Source organism: Colias philodice, chromosome 21 (assembly GCF_061535455.1).
Source record: "Colias philodice isolate Cphi_HAF_F1 chromosome 21, ilColPhil1 Martin Lab GWU primary, whole genome shotgun sequence".
In the NCBI taxonomy this organism is placed as follows: domain Eukaryota; kingdom Metazoa; phylum Arthropoda; class Insecta; order Lepidoptera; family Pieridae; genus Colias; species Colias philodice.
This window is the reverse complement of record NC_143106.1, coordinates 6,134,745-6,154,638: the sequence shown is the minus strand read 5'-3', so window position 1 is coordinate 6,154,638 and position 19,894 is coordinate 6,134,745. Positions and strand designations below refer to the sequence as shown.

Sequence of the window (19,894 nt, the reverse complement as noted above, 5' to 3'; positions counted from 1 at the left end):
ATAATTATGCGTTTTAAAAGTATTTTAAAGAACCGATGCGTTATAATTTACGCGGATAATAAATGCTTAGGAAAAACAATAAAAAAAACCAATGTCACTCTATGCCTCGGTTCGTTTATACTGCCCGATTGTGTGAAAATATTGTTCAAAAGTATAAATAGGTAGTTCCTAATAAATTATGATGATAGACAGATATCAGATAAAAGCTATATAAGGCCACATTTTTGTAAGAGACAACAGAAAAATAACTATAAACTTAATTATGCTCTACTTCTAACAGCGCCTCAGACACGATATGATAAAGTGTTTGTTATTGTATCTACACATTTACAATTTTTATAACAAAAACAAATAAACCCATTAAATTGGTTTATAGCAAAAAACACTAGCTATCAGCTGTTCGTACATGACAGTTCGCACATTTTCAAAAACAATGGTTAAATTTCATATCATAAAGATAAGCAATGTCAGGGTTGAGGTGAATAAGTTGCATCTTTATATAGGAAACAATCGCTCGCCTTCTTGTTAGTCGGCTCTCAGACATAGTGCCAACAGGACGGAATATTAAAAAAAAATATTAAAAACAGTGACAATGCCGCCAATAGCTGTGCCTAACGAGGTAATTCGAATAAATTACTTTTTTTATTTTTTTGTACGTGCTAATGACATGTCAAAGACAGCAGTAGTGTTTTTAATTTTTTTTAATAAAGTGGTATTGACTTTTTTTCGGGGGATTTTTAGGTGCAATTTGAATGAAGTATTATAATTATTTATTTTTCATGTGCTAATTCCATGTAAAAGACAGCAGTTTTTAGTGTTTTCGTTTTTTTTTATTTAGTGTTGTTCAATAAATTTATTTTTCGGAATTTTTAGGCACCAAAGAAATCCCTTCGGGTTGCTCTAATAGGTCAGAGCACTTTTGCTGCGGAAGTTTTCAAACTACTACAAAAAGATGGCCATCAAGTGGTTGGTGTTTTCACAGTGTTGGATAAAGGCAACAGAGAAGACCCTTTGGGTAAGTAATTTTTTTAATTAATTATCTAACAAGAATCTATAATATAAAAATGAATCGAAAAATGTGTTGGTAAGCGCATAACTCGAGAACGGGTGGACCGATTTCGATAATTATTTTTTTATTATATTCCTTGAAGTACCAGGATGGTTCTTATGTAGAGAAAACATAAATATGTACCACGGGCGAAGCCGGAGCGGACAGCTAGTATTTTATAAAAATGAAGTGAAATTTTTACCAACGGATTGTTTTTATCAAGACTTTAGATGTATGATGTAAAGAAATAATTTATTGAGAGTTTCAAGTTAAAAGCTATGTAATATTTTTGTAGTTTTATATTTTCGTGACTTTAGCTGAGAAACTCTTCTGTTAAATTTTAAGTTATACATAAAGATTTTTTTTTTAACACTAAAGTATTGTTAACATTATTTTATTGCATCAAATTACATCTATGGAACTTAATTATACCTAATTATAATTATATTATGGTAATTTTATACGTTACAGTAGTTATAATTGATTTATTCTAAGACTGTCGTTAAGGAGAGTAAAATGCATCTTATATAACATAGAAGCATTTATAAATTGCAATGTTGAATTTATTTATTTTTTTCTAGCTACGATTGCCGCCAAACATAACGTTCCACTGTTCAAATATAAAACGTGGAGAATAAAAGGAAAAGTCATTCCGGAAATTCTTGAAGAATACAAATCGGTATGTTATAATATACTCTTAAGTTATATAAATCTCGCCAATATTGAATAATCTCCAATAATCAATTTTAAAAAATGATTTGAGTCGGTCATAAAAACTGTTACTAACTAATCAGCTGTTACTGACAGCTGTAACGGACAGCTGTTAAATCGTTTTAACCGTGGATTAAAACACGTTTTTTACCTATTCATTGGCATAAAAGAGCTGCTTAAAATGGTTTGAAACTCAGTACTATTAATTATTACCTATTGACACCGAAAGATTACACAATATTATAAATCTAAACAAAGCGGACATGGCTTATATTTAATCTAATTTAAACAGAATGTTAATCAAATCGGAAATAACACAAAGTATGTACGAAGAACAGAAAGAATTTATCACAAGAACTTCCATATACGAGAATTAATTTAAAATTGTATTGCATGTGTACCTATTCCGAGAATTTCATGCAAATTGCGCGGTTACTGCAGATTATATTATGAGAGGGCGATTCCGCAATCCATGTACATTCTAGAATGATTTATGACATGATGTAGACAATTTATTTCACTAGTAGCCGTGTTAACAAAATGTGGAAAGGAAATTATGACAGAAAATTCACTTGCTTGCACTGTGTAGCTGTCAAATTGACATTTCACGCATATAATATTGATTTAATAAAAAAAAACATATTTCCTCAGATCTTGGAGACTAGTATTTGTTTTACAAAAATAAATACCTCTGAATTATTATGTAGGTAGTGCATCTAATCAATACATTATATGTTTAGCTGATTGTTAAATTTTTGTTTCTTTAGTAAACCTACTGAGTACATCTAAATCTAAAATGGATAGCAAAATATACTTCTACCGTTCTAATCATTATAAAACAAATCATTAGCTACATAAATGATGTGTCTCGTGTACTACAAACCTTATCAATACCTTGCTTTAGTAATAGCACGAAAACAGTCAGTGACTCTTAATGATACTATACATGAACTCATTTTCAAACAATATCTATGAGGAAGCAGTTAATTTATATATTGATACTGGGGTCGTTTTATGACAACAATTTCTAGTTTATCTCATATAGCTATTGTTATTTTGCGAAAATTATTAGACAGATATGTATCAATGGGACAATATGATTTATGAATATTTATGCTTCTATTACATTGTAAGCACATAATTATTGATTACCTACACATCACGAAACATTATTTATGTGTGATTTTTTTTAATTGGTTAACGTTTTTTTATCAACTTTATTGTCTAAAATGTATCTAATAACTAATAAGTAAGTAATAAATGAAAGATTCACAAAAAATACCAAATAGGCATAGCGATTAAAATATTACAATACTTACCTATAAATTAACAGTTTTTAATACGTTAATTACTTGGGATTCCCTTTGTGATCGTTAACGACATAATTGACATAGGTTGATAGGATTTAATTTATAAAAGTATTTATTAATTTTCATTTAAATAAATAGTAGGAAAGATGGTACTATAAAATATATTGTACATATATCATTTATCTGATTAGTCATATCTAAGGGATGGTTTGAAAGCAGGTCGCTTATTACTTACTACCATAAACACAAAAGTAACAGGATCTCAATAATTAAGTAATAAAACGCGAAAATATAATATACTTACTTAAATAATATCAATCGATAAAAAATAAATAAATCACACGCTATTAAAATCACGTATTCGTCTTTTTACACGCAATAATCAGTTTTATGGTGATAACCATGGGTTATGGGTTATCACGGGACCATAAAGATAGCCATAGTTATATAATTAAACGAAATCTTTAATATACACCAATATTGATATCATTTATAAGGTGTGCTAATTTTTTGACCACAAGACAGTTTCTAGTAGCGTTACGTTATTAGCGTAAATTTTGCTACTATTAATCCGTCAGGCCCCGGAATCACAGTCACAATAGAAAATCTATTGTGTCGCGGTCGGATCTGGCCGTTCGGTGCTCAATGGGTTGTGGTTCTAGTGAAACAATAAATTGTTTTTGAATAGGTACATTAGAGGCTTTAATACATAATATCATATATGTATTATGGTACCAAAGTACATTATATTTATTGTACCTACTTGTTTAATTAATACCTATTGACTAATACAATTAATTTTTATTGTTTAAATTGTTTATATTTTCGTGCAAATTAATCCGTATATAAATCTAAAATAACCGTTACTTTCAAATGTTTTTACTAGAATGATGTGGAAACATCGACAAAATTTCTTAAGACATTCCTCAAAAGCACTTGAACATAATTCACAATATAATTGGATTAACAATCTCTAATAATTAAAGCTTACGCTAAGACTGACGAAACTATAAAAATGTTGTATCTCCTAGAACATTTATGTCTCTAGATTTCAGTCCTAAGTTTTGAATATCTAGATTGAAATTATAAATATTTACGCAGGCAACCAAATTACTTGCTAATCTATTCATTTAACACACTAGGTATTGCTAATCCTATCCATCATACCTGTTTTTGTGTTATTAACCGACTTCAAAAAAAGAGGTTATCAATTCGACCGGTATATTTTTTGTGTTATTCGTGCATATTTCTCTAGACTGTATAGTTAGTACAATTGAAAGATTTCGACTCTATGAGACGTCGTATCAACAGTCTCATTAGCATATTGATAACTGATAACAAAACAAAACACTTGTTATATAATTTTATCGAATAGCGATAAATGGCACGCGTTTGTAAATATTGAAAAATGTTTAAACGGTAAGATTAAATTAAGGAAAATTTATGGGCCATATAGGTCAAATTGCGTAGTAGGATATTCTGATTATTTTTGGTAGGTTCTTTAACTAATCAAATAATAAATATAAGCTGAAAGCGGTGGTAAATATTCAAAATATGATTCAAAATAAGCTTGAGTTTGAACTAAGCAAATCGTATTATTATCATTCTTAATTATTTTTTTATTAAGAGCATAGTATGCAGATTTCTTCGTCTTCTGTTTGAAATAACGCATGGAAAATATATACCTATAACTTAATAGTCATGGAATTCATCATCATGATAAATCGTTCTAAAATAATTCTACATATTGTCTTTTGTTCCAGGTAAACGCAGAGCTAAACGTCCTGCCATTCTGCACTCAGTTCATACCAATGGAAGTTATATTATTCCCCAAATACCAGAGTATCTGCTACCATCCGAGTATCTTGCCCAGACATCGGGGAGCCTCTTCTGTTAACTGGTTGGTTTCTATATTCATTTGCTTTTAATTAATGCAATGAGCATTTTTCCAGCCAATACTACTTATACGATATATGTAGTAAATATTTAAAAAAACTGATGAAACCGATGAACTGAACATGATTAGTATAAAATCATATTATAGCATTTTAAAAATATTTGTTTCGTATATTAAAACAAATCCAAATAATTTAAATACATTAATTTCAGGACTCTCATCGAAGGTGACACGACATGTGGTCTCTCTATATTCTGGGCTGATGATGGTTTGGACACCGGACCGATTTTGCTTCAGAAATCTTTCCCCTGTACCATTGATGACACAGTAGATACGATTTACAACAGATATTTGTATCCAGAAGGTACGGAGATTACTATTTATACGAAAAATGAGTTACAAATTGTCTTTATATGCTCCTGTAAGGGGACAATTAAGTCATCGACATATGAAAATTAATTTTATTATCTTTTATAGGTATAAAGGCATTAGGAGAATCGGTAAATATGGTTGCTAATGGAACGGCACCAAAAATTACACAAACTGAAGAAGGAGCTACATACGATCCAGCTCTATTCAAGCCAGAAACACATCAGGTATTTACTATTGCATCCCTCTTTAATATATATTCTGTAGATTGTATTAACCCATTGAGCCCCAAACGGCCCAATCGGTCCACGATACATTAGATTTTCTATTGTGTCTGTGATTCCGGGGCCTGAGTTATTAAACATTAAACAAGACATAAAAATAAACTAAATCAAACAATAAGACGATATTATACCTATAAGTACCTATAAGTTAAAAACAAATGTTAGTTAATAAATAATGTGTATAAAAGTATGATACAATAAAGGTATTAATATTTCAGATCGACTGGAGCAAAGGTGGTGTAGCCTTACACAATTTCATCAGAGGATTAGATTCATCACCAGGTGCAACCACGTTTATTAAACCTCAAACCAAAGATGGAGTTAATGAAGAAAGTGAAGCCAATGTTGAAATTAAATTCTTCGGATCATCTCTCTGGGAAGGAGAATATGAAACAGAAGGAGATAAAATATATATTCCTGGCCTAAAGAAACCCGCTGTTATTCACGAAGCAGGATTATTGATCTCAGCTAACGATGGAGTCAAGGTAAGTTTCCGTAGATGCAAATTTCGCTTTATAATCACTTGTTTTAAATGTGACAATTTCATGAACTTTTTTTTTTCAGTTAAACATTCAAAGATTAAAAGTGAACGGAAAAATGATTGGAGCACAAAACTTCTTCAAGGCTAGTGAGAGCAAAGTATCTTTAGAATTAACAGATGAAGAAAAACAATTCGTTGAAAACGCAAGAAACATTTGGAAAGCTATCCTTAGAATCGATATTGAAAATGATACAGACTTTTTCGAATCCGGTGCTGGATCTATGGATGTAGTTAGATTAGTCGAGGAAGTTAAAGATATAGTCAATGTAGAATTACAAAATGAAGATATTTACATGAATACGACCTTTGAAGAATTCTACACAGTCGCGATACTAAAAGCTAGAGGAGAATCTGGAAATCAAGAAATTGTGTATGATGGTGTTGAACTCGAAGTGAATAAAATGAAAATCAAATTCCCTACACAATTATTCATCAATGGAGAATTCGTTAACGCTGATAGTGGAAAGAAATTAACATTAATAAATCCCAGTGACGAAACTGTTATATGCACAGTAGAAAGCGCATCCAAAAACGATGTTGACAAGGCTGTTAAGGCAGCACATAAAGCTTTCGAAGAGGGCGAATGGTCGAAGATTAGTGCTAGGGAACGAGGACAAATATTATTTAAGTAAGTATAAAAAACCCTTTCGCATATTCCATTCCTGACATTATATTATTTAAACAGTCTACTGGAAAAACTATTATAACTGCAGAATAGATAAAGCAATTTATATATTTTTGAAGTGAAACTCCTTTAGAATAAAATTGCAAGGTTAATGCTTCATGGCAATACCGTCACGTCATGGAGTAAGGCGACGATTTTGGTATCTTTGAATCTTGCCATAGAAGTTTCACTTCTGACATGTGTAATCAGCACACGCTGTTTTTCGTAATTACCTTCATTTATCACTTTGAAAACTAAGTAATAAACTCTATCAACAGACTAGCAGACCTAATGGAACAGCACAAAGAAGAACTAGCAACAATCGAGTCAATCGACTCCGGTGCAGTCTACACATTAGCTTTAAAGACCCACATAGGAATGTCAATAGAGACATGGAGGTATTTCGCTGGATGGTGCGATAAGATCCAAGGGTCTACAATACCTATTAATCATGCAAGACCAAATAGAAACTTGACGATGACGAAGAAAGAGCCCATTGGTGTCTGTGCTCTGATCACACCATGGAATTATCCCTTGATGATGTTGTCGTGGAAAATGGCGGCTTGTTTGGCAGCTGGAAACACTGTTGTTATGAAGCCTGCTGCTGTAAGTTAATATTTAATATATTATTTTGCTATATAGACATCTCTGCAGTCCTAAGAACATATATGTAATTGTATAGGCAATATAATAAGCAAGCAGCAATTAAAACATTCTTTATCAAAATTAAGACAGCTTCATCAAAATTAAGACAGACCTAAAAACATATTTTTAATTTAATGACCAGTAGTAAAGCAGTAAATTTCCAAAACATAAGTTTTTCTCAAACCTTTGTCTACCTGTAACAATTAAACCAGTTCTAATTATCCACATGCTAATAGCAGAACTTAAATCTTGCTTTGGAGCAAGAAGTATCCCCCCTTCTTTCTACAAATTAATAAAAGATTCTCTACTCATTTTTTGGACATATTAACATCTGATTTTCCATCTTCCATTTCTCTACATAACAACAGATTTTCCACTAATTTTTCTACATAATAACATCCCATTTTCCATTCCAGGTATGTCCTCTAACAGCACTAAAGTTTGCGGAACTTTGTGTCCGTGCGGGAGTTCCCCCGGGAGTAGTTAACATTCTTCCTGGAAGTGGTACAGTTTGTGGACAGGCGTTGGCTGACCATCCGTTGGTCAGGAAACTTGGCTTCACTGGCAGTACTGAGATTGGTAACTATACTATTTTAAATCGAAATATAAATAAATAAAAAATCTTACTTATATTATGAATGCGAAAATTTGTTTGAATTTTAAGTTCTTCTTGTGTCTAGGAGTGATAGAGAGAGAGGGTAGAAAGCTCATGATATTTTGAGACAATTTATCTGTCTTGAATGGTTCGATATAAATATAATTTGGGAAATTTGGTAATTGGTTTATAATTATTTTTCACATAATTCTACTTAAGTACGAATCTATTATGACCATAATGAATAATTTACTAATATTTCGTAATTTCAGGTCAAACTATAATGAAGTCTTGTGCTGTTTCTAACATGAAGAAAGTATCACTAGAGTTGGGCGGTAAATCACCGCTTGTCATCTTTGAAGACTGTGATCTCGACAAGGCTGTAAGAAATGTAAGTAAATACTTTTATATTAAACTAGCGGTCCGCCTCGGCTTCTCCCGTGGTACTTGTTTACGTCTTGTCTCCATAAGAACCATCCTTGTACTTCACGTAATATTATAAAAAAAGAATTAACGAAATCGGTTCAGCCGTGCTCGAGTTTTGCACTTAGATATATCAATTTATATCTATATGACTATATTTTACCTCTTATTATTGTTATTGAGTCAAAATTAAAAGTTAAAGTTCAAAATATAACTGACCTAAAAATTTCCAGGGTATGGGTTCCGTATTCTTCAACAAAGGTGAAAACTGCATCGCTGCTGGTCGACTCTTTGTAGAGGAATCGATTCATGATGAATTTGTAAAGCGAGTAATTGAAGAGACCAAGAAAATGAGTATCGGCGACCCCTTGAACAGAGGAACAGCGCATGGACCACAGAACCATAAAGCACATATGGATAAATTAATTGAGGTGAGTTTAAACGTATTATTTATGGAAGACAACATAGTATAGCAGCTTCCTAGCTGTATTTACAAGCTGGGTACTGTAAAGAAACGGCCAATAAGATTGGATAAATTTATATTAATAAATTCAATATAAATTCTAATCCTGCGCTTTAAATTTGTTTTTACATATTTAATAAATAATGGGTATCACATCTTTTGTAATAACCATTTTCAGACTGAAGTACCTTTTTATTTTGATACGAGACTGTGCTTGGTCTTTTATCGGAAAGGAAATGAAAACATCCATTCTCTTATAAGTTCCATTAAACGAATAAAACAAGAAAAAAAAATATATTATAAATCACATATTACATTACAAGCTTTATTTACCTTTTTGAGTGTAACTTCTAAAAACATATGTATTGGAAATTGAAAAACCATTCGTCCACAGTTCGTAGAGCGAGGCATTCAAGATGGCGCCAAACTAGTGTATGGCGGGAAACGCGTAGACAGACCGGGCTACTTCATGGAACCGACCATTTTTGTTGACGTCACAGATGACATGTGGATCGCTAAGGAAGAGTCTTTTGGACCTATTATGATTATTAGCAAGTTTAGCAGCAAGTGAGTTATTAAAAATACATATACCCATCTAGTTATGTTAATTTTTATATAGAATTCATTTTTTAAAGGAACAATTAGGGGCAAAAATTTACCTATAAGTAATTTGTAGTTTGGGGCTATATTAACAGATGCACAATAAAGTGAATTTATATTTAATAAATGTAAAAATAATATAAATGCATTAACCAGTTTGACGACTAGGTAGCGCATAAAATAATTACTGATAGCCCATCTTACTTACTTACTTACTAGAGTGGCGCAGGGACCCAAAGTGAGTCTTGGCCTCCGACAATAAGAGCCTCCATTTTACACCCTTATGTAATTTTTTGTAAACTATTTACCACTTAACTGACAGATAAGCTAAACAGTATAATATACATACCCAGAAACTTGTGAAACCGGCCAATAATATCTTTAATTCTTATTATTATGAAGTATCTACTTAATAAAAAAAAAATCTCAGATGCATCGACGACGTGATTCGTCGCGCAAACAACACAGAATACGGTCTAGCGAGCGGTGTGTTCACAAAGGATGTATCAAGAGCGATGCAGTTCGCCGAAAAGATAGAAGCGGGTACCGTGTTCGTCAACACGTATAACAAGACAGATGTAGCAGCGCCTTTCGGAGGCTTCAAACAGTCTGGTTTTGGAAAAGATTTAGGTAAGTTTAAAATTATTATTATTATATGTATGACCAAGTTATATTTCATTTTCAATATTGTTAACAAAACTCTGTTCTATTTTTAAACATTTAAAATGTTAAAGTAATTTTAATAATAGCTAAGATCTTCTTATTTTCTCTTATTGGGTCATATTCTTCAGGAAATAATATTTGAACTGATAACAATATGTATATCCCACTTTTTATAACTATTTCAACTAATATTTAACTCATCCAATTTTTTATAGTATTTTTAATGCTTATTTCATTGTTTACAGGTCAAGATGCACTCAACGAATACCTCAAAACGAAAACAATTACAATAGAATATTAAGAAATTAATTAATGTACAATAAATATATCGTATTTAAGTTTTATTATAGTTTATATTTTTAATAAATGATCTTTTAATAATATTGGTTTGTTTTTATTCCTATTCCAATTAATAATTATATCTATCTATAAATTTACTTTTACAAATATTTACTGAAACTTTGAGATAAACAAGATTGTTGTTATTGGTATAACATTATTGTTTTAATTGCAATTATCATATTATCTGTAGCACTGATAATAGACGAAATAACAAAATACAGTTTTCGTCTGTGTGACATCCATTATATATTTATGAGAAACACCCTAATATATTTGCCATGCCCTCTTACAATGAGACAGCAACATTAAAAGAATCACACTGTGTTGCCAGATTTCGATCGCTATAATATAATATAGTATGTGTTTGAAAATCAAATTAAATTACATATTGCTTTTTATTTTTTTCTAGGGTTATAAATCATTTTAAAATGAAATAAACCATCTCGAAATTGACTTTTAAAAAATCATAGCTTGTATGTAGATTATCATATATTGAGGCGAAAAAGTATGTGTTTAATGCAAATGAAAACCAAAAACCATATTTTAAAAATATAATATCGAACAAACATAACATACTGTTCACTTCTTAAACATAAAAATTAAAAATACGCGTAAGCTCCATAAACTACATTATAAGTTAAAGCTACCATTTTATTTTATTATTTTAATAATAAAATTGAAATCGAACATTACTGTAAAATTAAAGTACATGAATTTGTAAACGTTTAAACTAACCAATGTTAACATTTTGATTTACGATTACAACCTCTTTGCGTAAATCTCCCGAACCGATTTTACAATTATCTGCTATGTGAAGACCTTCCGCGCTGAAAAAGGAAAAATAATAAAATAATTAATACATATATAAGCTACCGAACATCATTGAAAAATAGAGACAACAGATTAACAAACAGAGAGAACAAAACTGATGCTATTTCACAGAAACATAATATGAATATTTTGCTTCAAGAAGAAAATTTCAAAAAGCCAATAAAGCTGTGCTGATACATCAGTTATGCAATAATATAAGGATTCGGAGCAGTTGTCTACTAACTACTCCGAACTACTCCGAATCAATACGCGTCTATTACTTTTCTAATTACTGACTTAGAACATTACTGCCTTAAAGTGTAAATTTTAATGAATATTTTACACAAATCAGACTTTTTAACAGGCGATTAAGAGTCAAATTACTAATAGTATATAATTCTATTTATATAAATTTTACTTACTCTTCATGGTACAAAAGATCGTCCATTTCACAGCGTATGCTCTGTTCAGAGCAGTCCTGTATGACTGTGTCCGTTAGTTTCACTTCAGAGCCTAGATACATTTGTATGCCGACACCGCACTTTTTTATTACGCAGTTTCTTAATTCAACCTGAATAATTAAATATTATAGATAATTAACGTAAAATAAGTATAAAGTGAATTATTCTTATAAAAAATGTATTATTTACAATTAATTTTGGTTTCCATTAGTTAATCTCACTTTAGCCCATGTTACTTCCAAATAATGTAACTTTACATTAGTGAAACAATCGTTAATTTTGGTTCCAGTACTTTTGGAGCATGTTCAATCATTAAAATCTTCACTCCTTTTAATATCAGTGTAGATATTGTAAATGTTTAAGACGAAGTGGTAAGTTAAGAAGCGTAAAATATGGCGACAGAGGTGTCTTTGAAACAGTTTTTTGGTATCAAACTCTTAATTCTATGGAATGATATTCCTACCATCGTAAAGATGAAGATATGCCTTGTATTGTCATACACGTGGAAACACGATTAGAGTAATTTGCCTCGATAGAAAAAAATCCTGAAAATCGTTAAAAATCGTGAATTTGTTACAATTTTACAATTTTACGGCGATTGTAAGGGAAGAACAAGTATAAAATCTATATTTTCATAAACTGTACGTCAAATCCCATATGGTAGTACAGAGGGTTTTTCTAAAATAGAAGCTTTTTTTTTATTATTAAGTAAAACATACAGCGCTCGCGCCTACGATGCACAAGTAGCTGTCTCAGACGGCCACGAGCCCTCGTCGCGAGTAGACACGTACTACATCGTCGCGCAAATTTGGTATCAATATGTATATCAATCACGCCGACAAAGTGCAAAAATAAAAATAGGAGAAAACATTTTTATTAGGGTACCTCCCCTACACGTAAAGAGGGGAGTGATTTTTTTTTTAATTTTTACCCTAACGTGTGATATATTGTTGGATAGATATCAAAAAATTAATAGGGGTTTGCTAAAATCATTGTTTGATAATACATATCAATATTTTCGGAAATAATCGCGCCGAAAGGAAAAAACAAAGCGTCCCCCCCCCCCCTCTAACTTTAAAATCTCCTTTTGAACTAGATTGGTTGAACAGTTTTTGAAAAATTTCAGGTTTTAGGTTTTTTCTCGAAGGTTAGTTTTTTTCCACAAATACGATCTGTCGGTCATCTCTGTGGTAGGGAGTAGGGACACTTATTGTTACAGGCTAGAAACTACGGAACCCTACACTGAGCGTGGCCCGACACGCTCTTGGCCGGTTTTTTATTATCTTTTCATAATCTTGGTAGAAAGTAAAAATATCTGAAAAATAAATTTCGTCTTTTTAGTTTTTTACTTTTTGAGATATTCATAGACAAAATGCGCCTGAAGTTTTTCATATACTTTGCTAGCTGCAGCTCGCGGCTTCCCCCGCGTGGATGTCTGACATCGCAATATCATAACAGAGATTTACAACAAAGACGCTTCCCGAAGAGGATTGCTAATAAGGGTCACTGTACACTTGACCAAGTATCGGTATCACCTCGTATCGATTACTATCGATACAATTTATTGTTTTCTTAGTACCTATGAATATGAATGCTAATAAGGGTCACCGTACACCGGGTGTCGGCATTGACTTCTATCGGTATAATTTTTATTAATATTATTGGGAACGATAATAAGGGTACCTAACCTGAAAATTTTTTTAGTGTGATTTGAATACATATTTGGAGGTTACTTACATTTGATAGATTAAAATAATATAGAAGACTTACTATTTTACAGATTACGAGCATTGGTTGGACAAACAAAATATATAACAGAATTGCGTGTAAATTTATCAGCGTAAGGAATTCATTCAAATCATAAGGGAGTAACTAATTATGACCAACGTGCTTTTTAAAGATATAATAGTATATACTTATATTGCAGAACTCAATTTTCACTTGACCAATGTACATCAATGGAACTGACTCCTATGTATGCTGACCTATTGCCAACCACTTCTAGCGCCTTGCGTTCAGAAACTGCACAAGAGTGAGTGTCAAAGCTATAAGATGTAAAAATTTACAATAGTGTAGTTATACCATCGATGATAAAGGACGGTATTTTACATATAAGTAATTAAATAATAATTGAGAGATTTGTTATATACATTATGATTAGTTTTATTTTTAACTTATAGCTCAACAGACAATTTAGAGGATGAACTTATCATATTGCCTGAGAATAAATCGGACTTCAAAGAAATTAGTGGCAGGAGAATAGTGGACATCGGCTATTTTTTCCAACAATTAAAAGAAATGGACCATGAATCTTTATTTGAATGCAACTACAGGCATTTAATTTTCCTACGGGAAAGGCGTAAGGGTTTCTTATTTATTAAACTGTTTATTTTTCTTACTTTGTTCAGTTTATTATTTATTAAACTGCAGTAAACTGACAGAATTTTTATTTCTTACACCGCAATAAACATTACCCCCTCACTTCCTTTCATCTCTACTCATTGTTTAGACCTCGGAGAGTTGTTTGGAGATTCTCAACAAATGCAATTCCTTCTGCAGTTGAGAAAGATTTATTGATTTCATTCCATTCTTATCCCTTTATTCAACCTTTTTCATTTACAGAAAAAAAAAAGTGGTTGGGAAATCTGTCTAATTAATACATACTATTATTTTAGGATGGTACGAACTTTACTGTGTTACTAGTAAGTAAGTTACTGTTTCAGTATTGGCATCAATACAGGAAAATACCGATATCAATACTTATAAAATATAAAAAATATAATAATCTAGCTGACCCGAATAACTTTGTTTCGCGTAATAGTCAATAAATAAACAGATTTTAAAATTAATTCAAAATATTATACCGTTTTTAAATGTTTTCCTGGTACTTGATACCCGGTCAAATGTACATTACCCGTAAATGAGTATCGATACACAACAATACCGATATCACCGATATCCAGTCAAGTGAACGTTGACCCTAAATTGTTATCGATGCATAGTATTACCCATACCGAGTCAAATGCACGTTGACATTAAATTTTTAGTCAACTTATACTGTTGAAAAATAAAGTGGTATCCATAAAGACAATACCGATAGCCGTTCAAGTGTACAGTGATCCATATCAGTATTTCTATTCATACTAAGAAAACAATAAATGGTAACGATACAAGATAATTACCGATGCCTACTAGTACCCGGTCAAGTGTGCGGACGTGCCTATTAGATTTCTGGTAGCAAAAGTGTAAAAGTACTATCAGGTCCGCGAACAACAAGCGCGGGGGGAAGACGGTTGCCCCGCGCATGCTCCCGCCATACTTCATACCTCACCCCCTCATAAACGCCGTGAACGTGTTCCCACTTCGTGTTAAGTTATTTAAATAGATCGATAGGTGTTTGGATGGATGTTTGTTATTGTTTTATACATTTTGATGAAAAAGGGAAAATACGAAACTTGTGATGAGAATAACTTAACAACAACAAACAAAATTATATTACAATTGAATTAAATAATTAATTTTGTGAAATGGCTACTTACTTGAGCTCCTTTATGAACGACGATTCCGGAATAAAAGTTTTCAAACAAGCAATGCTCTAGCAGTATTTTAGCGCCCGCCTGAGCGACAATACCTTGTGCACAATCACTCTATAAGAAATAAAATAATTCTTTTGAATAATCACAAATTAATTACTTACTTACTTACCAATATTCTTTAGTCAATGTAATTGATGATATTATTATAAAGTATAGAGATAAATTACCAAGCAAAGGTATTCTATGACTTTAAAAATAAATACAATTAAAATTTCTGTTTTTATATATAATAGCTATAACTGCTGCAAAATTTAATCTTTCTTATATATTAATTGAACAGGTAAGCTCAGATGCATTTACTGGAGATATTTATATGTAATTTTTGATATACAATTTTTTATTAATACCTCGTATAAAATAACAATTTACCTGACTGCTCATAGTATCATCGAGAAGCTCACATTTCCTCATATGAAGACTCCCAGATTTCATAACAACGATCGTGTTAACTTGTTCACAGTGTAGTGTCAAGTCTTGAAGCCTACATTCTTCATTCAGCATTAGGAGACATGAACGCATGTCTGGCGCTTTTAATGTTGCTCCTGAAAAATAATAATATTTTAGTACTACAAACTGATATTATGAAGGAAAAAAACTTTTTATAGCTAACTTTTTTTTTAGATTTCTGGTAATTAATTATGTGAATTATGTGATGGATTTTGATGAGCTTTATTTTTTTTACTATATAACACTATGCAGATTAAGATTCAAGGAGAAGGTATTATGATATAATATATAGACATCGCAAGCGAAAACGCGGGCAGAAAGCTAGTACCTCATATAATATTGACACCATGGGTCAAGTGAAATGGGTCTTTTACCTACTTACGCATAATAATTCACAACCAAAAGCTAGTGTAAAGAAATAATAATTAGATTCATACAAATAAAAATAATCATACCTTTCAAGCTGCATAAAGAAACACAGGACAACGGTATCTCCGGTATTTCATAAGCGCTACTACATATAACCACTTCATCAGGCTCCAAAGCAAAGCCGTCTTCCACAGATGCTGTTATAGTTAATGTGTGTTCATTTGTAAGATGAGTTTGTAGAAATTTCGATAGTTCTGTGAAATCTGATATTGAACCTCCTTGCCATAGCGCTACAACCTAGAAAGAAAATATGAAAATTAAATTGAAAATGTAATTTTTTTCAACTAATAATAAGATATTTTGAAGTGAAACTTTTTTGTTGAGAGTAAAATTTTAAGGTCGCGTCATGGCAATACCGTTACGTCATGGAGTAATGCGACGGTTTTGGTATATTTGAATCTTGCCAAAAAAGTTTCACTTCTGACAAGTGTGCTCGGCATACACGCTCTGTTTTTTGTAATTAACTTATTCATTCAGAACATAGAATTTGTGTTTTCTTATGTTCGATTTCACATGGCTAGTCTGTTTGTTGTGTTATTATTAATTTGTTTACCCATTGAGCCCCGAACGGCCCGATTGGTCCACAACACAATAGATTTTCTATTGTGTCTGTGATTCCGGGGCCTGAGTTATTAATTTTTCTTATTTCTAAAATTTTACATGTACCTAAATGAAAATACTTACATTCTTTTTACTTTTATTCTTCTGCCACAAGTTTTTGGCTTTGGCAATGTATCGCTCCCTTATTAATGGATCTTCATATAAATTCCATTTGGACATTATCCCATCTAGCCTTGTATTTATTTCTGCATATGCGAGTATATCATTTGCTGGTAACATGGAGTCTATGAAAAAGCAATAGAATGTATTTATAAGAGAAAGTATTTGATACATTGAATATTTCAAAACTTAAATGCTTTGGACTCTCGCATTCAATATATACAATTAAAACAAATTGCAATTAACTATAAGATTCTACAAATATAACATTTCACATAAAACATCTAAAATATTCACAATCAATATCATTTTAAAATTTTGTGTTAGATTCCAAAGAATTAGATAATCATAAGCCTTCTAATATTAAACAGAGGCTGTTGATAAACTATTATAATAGTAGCAAACAATAATGATTAATACAAGCAATTTCCTTTCATAATTAGTTATACAAAAGTAAATTCACTACCATCTTCATCAACAAGATCATCATCGCACATAGACAATTCAAAGTCCTTTAATTTCTCATGAGCGTTTATTGCACTATTCCGTAACAGTGTGATGGAGCGAGCCACACACCCTGGTATCTTGCCGTTGTGTAGATCAGACCATAGCACCATGCGATCTTCTATATTTTTGGGTAGAAGTATTTTACTGTCTTGGTCGTCCCATGGCATCCAAATGTTATCATAATAAAATCTATAAAAAAATTGAATAAATTTTTTACATTTCAATTTCTTTAACAAGATAAACTTGACATATTGCACTCTATATGATATGGAATAATTTTATTGTTTGTCTATGATACGAATAATTAAAGCAAATAGCAATAGAGAACTTGAGAATAAATTTACAAGCATCAAAAATATTGTTAAAATATGTTAGATTTACAATACATTAAATTGTTCTAAGAAAAAATGCTTTAAAATACCTTAATAAATCGATAAACTCCGCAGTGCTAGCCGCATTCACACACTCCTCTCTCTGTTTGATTGTCGGTCTCAATTCTATTAATGGTACATCAGTAACTGTTTCCGGTAGGGAAACACCTTCATGCTGCACACTGAGCACTTCAATGTTCGCTGATAGTTCCTCAAAGTTCACTGATGTTACTGACACATAAGCTATGCAGGGAAATCTCACCTCTGGGAGAAAATACATTTATTTTCAGTGAGAGTAATAATGAGATCTTAATAATGATATTAGAATACTGGATTTTCTTGATATTTATTTGTTTTGCAAATAAACTTACTTTGCGATAAAAACATTATTTAAATAGGATGAAGCAGTTTTTTTAATCTAACCTACAGATATAATATAAGGGCAAGAAGACAACTTGTTCTACACACTAAGAAAATTAAATTGCCGTTAGCCGTGTTACAAAAATTCTTACCAAACTTTTTGCAGAACTCTTTAGAAAGTTTCCACAATGCATCCCAGCCTACAGGCTCTACTAACGCCTCGGCGTGGATACACCATTGTTCTCTCGTATTGCCTCTGCCAGAACTGAATACTCTGAGCAGTTCTTGGAGAATTTCATTGTCACTTCGCACAAATGTGTACACTGCTGGCATCTGAAAACAATTGTTTCATATTTATTTCAACTAATTACAGTGCTTACAAAGATCACCTAGGCTTGTGTACCATACCATGGTTAATTTACGAATACGATTCTATCTCTCTACAAATAAAGTTTATCTAAATTAGGGAATGACAGTGTACATTACTAAAATTAATGACCAACGTAAAATACTGCATATAATAGCGGGTTCAAGTAATAGATGCATCCTTATTATAAGATCTAGGTTAAAATAATGAAAGGGTTTGTAAAAGACCGGTAAATCTGAGTCATACGTAAACTGAACGAATTAAACGATTAGTTATATTTATTGTTTTCCTTTTACGTACCGTTATTCCTTCAGTTTATGTAACTTGTTATTTGTAATTAAAATCACAGTCAGTTCATTACCAACGAAACTTATTTCCTATCTTTATTGTTTTACAGTTTCAAAACATAAAATCCGTTTTAAAATTGAATATTTGATTGTTGTCAGTTGACAGTTTTTTATTCGAATTGGCAAGTTGATTGGATTCTAGGCTCCGAGATTCTAGGCAATTGGACATTTGACATTTTGGACAGGTGCTGATCTTTACACACTCCTTAAAACTTTGAAAACCAAATTAATACAATTTGTTCAATCACTGTTCAATAATATAAGTTATTACTTGTTCAATAATATACTCATAATGATCTTCCAGCTTTTCGATACCTTAATATTTAAAATAGCTTTTTGGTTACAGTTAAGTTTAAGTTTACCGTCCGCGTCATTATAAATGTATATGACCTCATATTATGAGGTAGTAAAATAAATACATATGTGAATACATGAAACATGTTACTTGATGTATCTATACTAATATTAAAAAGCTGAAGAGTTTGTTTGTTTGAACACCATAATCTCAGGAACTACTGGTCCGATTTGAAAAATTATTTCGGTGTTATGTAGCCCATTTATTGAGGAAAGCTATATGCTATATATTATACTAGCTTCCGCCCGCGGCTTCGCCCGCGTGGTGTTTTGATAAAAGGTAGCCAGAACATATTCTTTCTCAGGGTCTAAAGATTGTCTGTGCCAAATTTCATCAAAATCGGTTTAGAGGTTTAAGCGGGAAAGCGTAACAGACAGACAGACAGACAGAGTTACTTTCGCATTTATAATATAATTATAAATTATAAAAATTATAAAATATAAATTATATTATTATATATTATATAGTAGGGATTATCACGCTTAGGAGCAGAGCAATGCGGGTAAAACTGCGGTGTGCAGTAATGTATAAGCACACTCGGCCAGTAGTACATAATAATATTATGATAG

General features: G+C 31.6%; 2 protein-coding genes across 2 annotated transcripts; one reads left to right on the top strand and one right to left on the bottom strand.

The window, feature by feature from the left end:
* Positions 1 to 467: 467 nt before the first annotated feature.
* Positions 468 to 10,596, top strand: LOC149478945 (cytosolic 10-formyltetrahydrofolate dehydrogenase). Its single transcript, XM_089708526.1, has 15 exons — positions 468 to 619; positions 874 to 1,015; positions 1,630 to 1,727; positions 4,833 to 4,969; positions 5,179 to 5,330; positions 5,444 to 5,562; positions 5,838 to 6,104; positions 6,184 to 6,788; positions 7,103 to 7,430; positions 7,886 to 8,048; positions 8,337 to 8,455; positions 8,721 to 8,918; positions 9,345 to 9,517; positions 9,981 to 10,180; positions 10,459 to 10,596. Exons 1-15 carry the CDS (start codon positions 593 to 595, stop codon positions 10,512 to 10,514), a joined length of 2,784 nt encoding a protein of 927 aa, XP_089564652.1. The 5' UTR covers positions 468 to 592; the 3' UTR covers positions 10,515 to 10,596.
* A 496-nt stretch (positions 10,597 to 11,092) lies between these two features.
* nesd (SHC binding and spindle associated nessun dorma) lies at positions 11,093 to 19,065 on the bottom strand. Its single transcript, XM_089708523.1, has 10 exons — positions 18,924 to 19,065; positions 18,409 to 18,589; positions 17,947 to 18,160; positions 17,485 to 17,714; positions 16,983 to 17,143; positions 16,325 to 16,535; positions 15,792 to 15,964; positions 15,366 to 15,473; positions 11,788 to 11,936; positions 11,093 to 11,382 (listed from the first exon to the last, which is right to left on the bottom strand). Exons 2-10 carry the CDS (start codon positions 18,587 to 18,589, stop codon positions 11,286 to 11,288), a joined length of 1,524 nt encoding a protein of 507 aa, XP_089564649.1. The 5' UTR covers positions 18,924 to 19,065; the 3' UTR covers positions 11,093 to 11,285.
* Between the last annotated feature and the right edge of the window lie 829 nt (positions 19,066 to 19,894).